The sequence below is a fragment of the Pyrus communis genome, chromosome 9 (assembly GCF_963583255.1).
Source record: "Pyrus communis chromosome 9, drPyrComm1.1, whole genome shotgun sequence".
NCBI lineage: Eukaryota > Viridiplantae > Streptophyta > Magnoliopsida > Rosales > Rosaceae > Pyrus > Pyrus communis.
The window spans coordinates 3,555,201-3,563,766 of NC_084811.1; the positions used below are offsets into that span (position 1 = coordinate 3,555,201).

The 8,566-nt window shown below is 34.2% G+C and overlaps 1 protein-coding gene across 1 annotated transcript; it reads left to right on the forward strand.

The window, feature by feature from the left end:
* Positions 1-5,712: 5,712 nt before the first annotated feature.
* On the forward strand, positions 5,713-6,779 carry LOC137746055 (transcription factor bHLH149). Its single transcript, XM_068486108.1, has 2 exons — positions 5,713-5,866; positions 5,961-6,779. The coding sequence occupies exon 2, from the start codon at positions 6,042-6,044 to the stop codon at positions 6,678-6,680; it is 639 nt and encodes a 212-aa protein (XP_068342209.1). The 5' UTR covers positions 5,713-5,866; positions 5,961-6,041; the 3' UTR covers positions 6,681-6,779.
* The last annotated feature ends 1,787 nt before the right edge of the window (positions 6,780-8,566 follow it).

Below are 8,566 nucleotides of genomic sequence, written 5' to 3' on the forward strand. Positions count from 1 at the left end.
CTTGACCAGCAAGTTTCATTCAGGTTGGAAATGCTACTGCATTGTATCAGAGTCAGTGACCTAACAATTTAGAAAAACATCCCCCCGTGACAGACGAAACCAAACAGATATATAGTTTGCTTGTCAAATTAAAACATCATATTTAATTACCGATTAATGAGATAAAATATAATTAAAAAAACTAAATGACAAACATTTTTAATAATAAATTGAAGAAAACCCATGTTAGGGAGCAAGGCTGCACCAAAACCAATCAAGGGTTTCTTGTCTTATGCAGTCACAACTCACAGATCTTTTGGTTCATCTTTGAGATTCAGTTATTTAGTCCCAATCAAATTATTTTATTTAGTGGGGAACACCAAAAGAAACCGCATTGGCCGATTTTTCAATTAGGTTAGAGAAGGGGATAAGTAAGAATATTATGGAGGATGCAAAGGAATTAAATTGTATAGTGAATTGGCAAATCGCAGGAAACTTATGGATCGAGTCGTTAAAAACAGTTAATTTTACAATTGAGGTCTTATATTTGATACTCGGATAGATATTGTTTTTGGCTAAACTTGAGAAGACTATATATTGTCATGGTCTTGGAATCTTTCTACCTGACAATACAACTTGCATTACAATTTAACGAGCCTTGAAATTTTTTTGCACGACTCGTTAATCCGACACAAATAACGCAAAAATAACAGATTTTGGGTCAACTTATTAATGAGTCGGATTGTTATTAGATTATCCGTTAAGAGTCTGTTAACGAGTCATGTTGTTATCAGTCACTCGTTTAGAACCCCATAAGTTACTGTTTGCCACGTCCAAACATTGAGCATGACAAGTTATTGCGTGACCTGTTAACTCGATATGAATGACACGACCTATTAATAAATTAGGTTGTAATCGGATCATCTGTTAAGAACCTATTAAAATAATGCATATAACACAAAAAAAATACAAACACAATAAACACGATTCATTTGTTAGACGTAACCGGAAGGGCAGACTCAACCGGTCTCATCACATCTTTAAAACAGTTGATGTATAGCATGCATTATTTTATGCTAAAAATTTCTGGTCCAGGTGTTATGCACTGAATCAAATACTATATAGTAATTTTAATTAAACCATACTTTCTGGTAATGAAGTCTGTCTCACACAAGGAGACAAGCTCTCTGGCATGTAATTAGTACGAGGGATCTGATTTTTTTCAATTGTTTATCTTCCAATTTGTGAAATCAGGCCCCTTAATGTGTTTACACATATTTTAGGGTATAAGATAATCTAATCAATTAAATGTGGAGGAATTATTGTTATTAATTAGTAGATGAGATATTTGAAAAATAAATTAGCAGAGGAAAACCTAAAGAGCATGTTGGAAGATAAAATTGTGAGGTAGGCAGGGAGTGTGGATCGAACAAGGCCACATCGTTACATTGGGAGGTCGGTCCAAATCATCTGATAGATAAATGCATAATAATGGCCCACATGATCGAAAGTGCTGTGAAAACGAGAGATTTTTTAATGTGTTAAGAATGTTGCACGAACATCACGTGTTATAATATAAATAGTTAATATATTTTTTGTATTTAACTATTTGTATTATGATACTTAGTACACAGCTGTTTTAATGGCACGCTAAAAAATGACTCCAACAAAACAACCACATCTCTCTCTCTCTCGTGTTTTTATTTGGTGCATTACCTACTAATCATTGCAATGGTTCTGAGCTAAAGGACAAATTCCAATTGTTCCTTGTTAAACCAATTGGATTTGGATGAATCCTTATATCTTAGTCATTCATCGTGCATCGTGCGGTCATAAATTATTTGACTTTTTTTATTTAAAATTAAACACAAATATTATCTGATGAAAATTAATCGCACAATCTACGATGAACGTGATGATTCCTAGGATCCCCACAAAATGAATCCAGAGATGTTCCTCTTCCAAACCAATTGATGGAAGCCAACAAATTTGGGTGTTGCCAATGACCTATTTCCACATCATCAATCCACCAAAAATAACTCCATAAATAAAAATCAATATATTTTCTCAAGTAGTGAATGGATATTTCTCAAGTATCTACGGAAGCAATGTTAGAGAGTGGAGAATTGAACTTAGGATCTCAGTTAAATAGAATGAATGCACTTCAGTAACTGAGCTATAAGCATCTTGCATTATCTCAACTTAAATATCATTTCATGCGACACATAGCGGCAATTTTTCAATTGACAAAAACATATGATATAAATGATATTCATATATATTATTTTGTTCAAATTTGAATTGTGTTCGATTTTAATTGTTACATATGTGTTGTGATCGTATCTACCTCAATCAATACACAAAACAATATAAAAATGATGATGCATTAACTCATTATTTATCGTGACCAAAATGAGAAGTAGTATTATAAATATAATATTAGTTGAACGATGTTAATCATGTCCAGTTGTGTACACAACAGATTTTATATCCATATGGATTTCAAGTTATAAAGTGTAATGTTCCAGAATGTCACCCCAAATAAAATACTACTATATCAGTTAGGACTTGAATCATTTATTTGATTTAACACATTCAAAACTTTAAAACCCTAATTAGATCAATAAATGGATTTAGTGTAAGATTGCAAATATTATAACAAAAAAAGGCATGTCGGCCTTGCAAGACAAGAATCAAGATGACCAGGCAGACCCATGTTTTCTTTTATTTTCCTTATTTTCCGGTGAAAAGTAGCCCTAGCATTCGTTTAATTTGGACCATGGATTGATGAAGCTTTAACTCTATGATTTGGTAAATTTCAAAGAGCATGTAACCTTTAACCACTACAAGGTGACTTAGTGGTTAGAGATAAATTTTAGATTTGTATTTTATACGACACGTCATTGGTTCAATTCATGGCACTGATAAATCACACAATGATGATCATGAGATTGAAATATTTTTATAAGTCTTTTTAACCTTTGAAATAGTAGACTGTTATGACAAAACTACCTGTTAGTCCCCTTAAAAAAAATGGTACATGTAATAGTTTTGGTAGTAAAATTATTGGAATACAATGTGGTACGTTTGAAATGCTTCCATCCTGTGTTAAAGAGACACGAGGATGTGTTTCACCTGTCAGGGTGACGTACAACTCAAAACATTGATACCACCAAACACTTCCCAACTATCTTTAGTTGCACCTAATGAAGGTTTATCTGCTTTAGTTGACCTAATTAATCTTTCATTTCTTTCATTTTCTCTTCTTTAGGCTTTTTAGCCAAAATGGTTTCTGAAATAGGTTTAACTCCTCACTTTTGTTTCTGACAATGAAAATCGATAGAAGTGGTCTATGATTTTTTCTACCGTAAATCATTTTGATTATTGCGTGAAAAATCTACCAATACTCTTGTCAAGTGGAGAAGTTGGTTTGATAAAAATACCTTTTAAAAGGTGGTCACTTGGTCATTACGTGACAATTTAAAGAGGATATCTCCAAATTTTTCACCGAATGACCAAAATGATTTATGGTGGACAAACTCATGGACCACTTCCATTAATTTTTATTGTCAAAGATCAAAGTGAATAATTATACTAATCTCATATACATTTTTTTGCTAAAAAGCATTTTTTTAATATATATACGAGCAATATTGGAAAAGGGTGAATACATGACGTGAGTGCATGAGCTAATACTTCCAGCCATTTAGTGCTAGCCTGAGATTGCATTTATAAGTACTTCCGCTCAAAAGCTCTTTTGAAAGAAATTCTTTACTAGAAATATGTTAAAAGTTTTATACAAATTTAAGTGCTTCCAAGCACTTGTAAGCATTCTTATCAAACGTAGTTATACAAGAACAGCTGCTTTTGATTGGTGACAAAACTAGAATTGTGAGGATGTGGGGGAGGGGGAATGTACGTAAATTTTTATACAAGAAATAGGTCAATATTGGCGAGTAATGGATGGAAGCTAAATGTTTTCTGACTTATTCATGTCTAGATTGTTAAGAGGGGGCCATTAGCTTTAGTTGCATGTTCATTATTACCTTTATATAATATCACATGCATGTAGTAAAAGAATAATTTAAATCCCAATGACCTTTTATTCAAAATAGTCTCTGAGATTGATATAATTATTCACCTTAGTCTTTATGTGAGAACTCTTCATTAAATTGAGAGTATTTTTATCAAATTAACCCCTCCCTTGAACTAGTGATTTCTTCAATTTAACAGAGATTTTTCACAGAATGACCAAAATGGTTAATAATAGATAATCTTAGGTACTATTTTTATCGATCTTAAATCTCAAGAACCAAAATAAAGAGTTATGACAATCTCTCATAACTTGTGGCTAAAAAGCCAACCCAATATACGAGTGACTCCGTTACTGCTTTTAATTGTTAAAAAGCAATTTAGCCGTTCCAACAACAATCCAACATAATGTTAAAACTGCAAAACCCATTATATTTGTTTGAATCGTTTTTCTTATCTTTGTTCACAAGGCTTTATGAACATTAATAATGTGAATTTTGTGTAACACACGCAATGAAATGTCGTATCCATTAATATAAAAAATAATACAACAAACATTGTCCGATTGCACATGCTCTCAATCACTAGCATGTTCCATGCGAGGCTCTCTTTTGTTCTTTAGTACTACTACTAGTGGTCTTTTATTTTTTAATCAAACTTTAATGTCACTCTAATTCATCGTAACGTCTCATAACTGCTCATTTGCCACATACGTGAACAATACAAATTCGGTAACGTAGAGCGCATGTGGTCGTTGGGTTTCACACATGGAACGACCTGCTTAGATACTATAAAGAAAATTGAGATTGCATCATAAAACCAATTAGCAATATGAGAAGTAGTTCAACCTCTTGTAAGCCCTTACAAAAATTCTTCTTTCACCGATGTGGAATACTTTTAGATTCACATCCTCACATGTATTTTTGGTTTCATTCCTGCGTCGTTCTCATCCTGTTTGAGAGATATTCTGTTCATGATCAGTGAATGACGGTAATCTAACTTCAGTTGTATCTGCGAGGGTACACTTATCGTGTGTAAGTGCTGTACTACTAGAGCTGTAAATCCAAGTAAACCAAAATAAGAAAAGAATAGCTGAGAAATATCACACATAGACTTCTATGAAGAACAAAAGGTTAGTAGATTTTTGGTTAGATGGACGGCCACCTGAATATATTATTAATCACACTAGTCATTAAATAATAAAACTTTGTTTTACAGACGAGTAGTGATTTCACGTGTTAAATTATTGAAATATGAAAAACGTCTAATTGGATTATTAGTCCTCTCGTGATGATAGAAAAGTTTAAAGTTAGATTTTGTGATAAAATTTAATTTAAATCTTTGTGGTGAAATCCGTTAGGATTTAGATCCAAAATTAAAAGTTTCACTAAGTTTCTGTTAATTGTTAGTACGTGAAACTTGTGTGCTAGTAATTAACGAAAAATTGATAGAACTTTCAATTTTGGGTCTTATCCTAACAGGTCTCACTATAGTAGTTTAAATCTTAATTGACCATCGTTTAACTACCTTATCACCACTAGACTATTAATCCAATTAAGCCTAAGAAACATAAATACCAAATATGAAAGCTTTGGCCAACCAAAGCAAAATGAAATATTCTTAATAAAAAGGAGAACAAGGATAGAAAGGTGGAGGGAAAAAGGAGTAAGAGCGCCAATAAATGTGATTAAGGTAACGACGCGTGGTTCCCGTGAACGGCTTTTATATTCACTATCCCATCTTTCACCAGCCTCCCCATTCCCATTCCCATTCCCCCCCTCTCCTCTCTCCTCCTCTCTCTAAAAACCTCCACCCAAACAAACAACTCGAAACTCCTCTCTCTCTCTTTTATCAGGTATACACACACACACACACACACACACACATATGTGATTTGCTCATATTGTTTTCATCGTAATAACAATCGTTTTGTATGATTATATTTGCAGGTGTGTGTATATACACATATATACTATATATATCGGCGATTGTTGAATTGCTTTCTCAACATATTTCGGATATCTTCTTCCATGGCGGCGTCGATGATCTCAAACCTTGACGGAAGCCTCGACGAGTGGTCGATAGAGTCGAGCAGAAAAAAGCGGAGAAAAACCGGAGTCGTGGAGGAGGATCGGAACCGGAGCTCAAAAGCCGGAGTTCGATGGGGATCAGAGACGGAGCAACGGATCTACTCGACGAAGCTCGCGGAGGCCCTTCGTCAGGTGCGACAGAGATCGTCTACGTCATCGTCGGCTGCTGTGGCTAAGGTATCGGGCGGCGGGAGAGACGTGAAGGAAGCGGCAGACCGAGTTCTGGCTACGGCGGCGAAGGGGACGTCTCGGTGGAGCAGGGCGATCCTAAGAAGTCGAATGAGGCTGAGCAAAACGCTTCACAAGCGGAGAAGGGCGAGGGTAACAGGGGACAACCGGTTGAAGAAAACGGAGTTTAGGAGAGAGAGGAGGAAGTTACCGGCTGTGCAGAAAAAAGTTCGGGTTCTGAGCCAGTTGATTCCCGGCTGCCGGAAGACGTCGTTGCCGAACCTTCTAGAAGAAACTACCGATTATATAGCAGCTTTGAAGATGCAGGTCAGAGCCATGGCGGCTCTCGCCGAGTTACTTTCTGGTTCGCCGGTGAACCGTTCCGGCTCGAGTGTCAACTCTTCGAGTTGACGCTGAGAGTCGCCCGCCTCGGTTTATTGTGCCAGGTGTTTTTTTTTTTTTTTTTGTAATTTTTATAAATATTTAATCTTATGAAATTTATTTCGTGTATTTTATTGTATACGTAGCTTTTTCTTTTCTTCGCTTCCCTGCTATCATTTTTTTTTCTTTTTATTTTTTAATCTCTAATTTATTGAATTGATGGAGTATTCCACCTAGTTGATTTCCATCTATCGACAAAGACTGTTAATTAAACAGAGTCTCTCCAACTTTAATTTTTTATTTTTAGAATTGTTATTATCATTCGAAAATAATTATGTTTTTTTTTTATTGAGCAACCGCATGGGAAGTATTTTTTTAATGTAAACAACGATTTCGATCTCAAAAGAAATGATACCCTCGTTCAAAAAAAAAAAAAAAAAAGAAAGAAATTTTACTAACATACTTCGGGATCATGCCTGATTTTACTTAACTTTAAATAACCGGTTGCTTTTAATATAAATTAGTATAGATTATTGTTTGTATTAAACTAAACTTTGAACAGTTTAACCATAATTATTCACATAGCTGTGTTGATTTTGCTACACAACTGTTATCAGATTATCAATGAATATTATAGAGGGTAGTGCTAACTACACATTCATTTTTCTCGCACATTCCTCTCAATTCTCGTAAATTCCTCTCAATTTTCGATTCTCGCACATACCACTATTCTATTATGCATTCCACAAAAATTGAATTGATCAATTGTTCACATTCGCAGTTCAACAATATGATATAATAATCCATTAGCTTAAACCTACATAAACGCATCAGCAGAAGAAGTGTGGTTAGTCTTGCGTTTAAATCTCGCCTAAACCAAATCTAAAGTTATATATGCAGAAACAAAAGCCATAAAGGGAAAGTGATTAGCTCGTAAGTGCGATTAAGACCTATGATACTACGTTTATTAATATTCCCTACTTTACTTTGAAGCTAAGCAAATAATATAAGGGCTAATTTTCCGTACTTAGAGCAGTGTGATTTCTTGTGTAATTATAAGTCGACCTACAAAGAAAAAAAAAAAAATCCTCTTTCTAGACGAAATAATTTTGTCAAGTAAAATAAGATTTTATTGCCTATTCATATGATGAAAAATATCATCGGGCAATGTCTATCACTCAAATGTTTGCTCAACAAATTATAAAACTCCGTTGAGCAAATAGTCTTTGCCCAACGACTAAAAATTTGCCGTCGAACTATGTTCGTTGGGCAAAGATGTTTGAAAAAACTAAAATGTTGACCATGTTTGCCCTACCAATTATTTCATTCCGTCAAATAAAGTTACTGTAGCCAACAAAATATAATTCGTTGGGCAAATGGTAGTTTTTGGTATTGCGAATTTTCTTCTATGTAGTTTAAATTTGTTTGGATAAAAGAAAACAATTTCAAGGTCTAATTCATTTTGGGTCGATCTTTCCCAAAACAAGAAATTAATCAACTTATTTTTTAAGTCAAAGTTGAAAGCAGACTTGAATTTTGTTAAGTTGACTGAAGCAATGTGCTCTTTCTTTGCACTCAAGTTTGAAACCTTGCTCCCGTTTAATGTCAACTATATAAAATCAAAGTTTGAAAAGTACAACTATTAGTTACAGCAACATCTAAGAGAACCAAAAATTTATCAAAATTTACCTTACTTTTGATTTCTATGAAAATGGCGAAATGGTAAGTTTGGCTTGTTTGGAAGCAAAAAATTGGTCTTGTTGTAAGTTTGCATCCAAATGATGAACTGAAATCGGTTCACGCCTCCTGACTGAATTCTACTCCATTTCAGACTGCATATGACCATGTATGCATTCTCATATTAGAGTTAAGTACAATTAATCAGTTACAGTCTAACTGTTGTGGTCAATTATGTC

Bases quoted from the DNA above. Each gene is read 5' to 3' on its own strand.
- LOC137746055 (XM_068486108.1), top strand. From the start codon at position 6,042: ATGGCGGCGTCGATGATCTCAAACCTTGACGGAAGCCTCGACGAGTGG.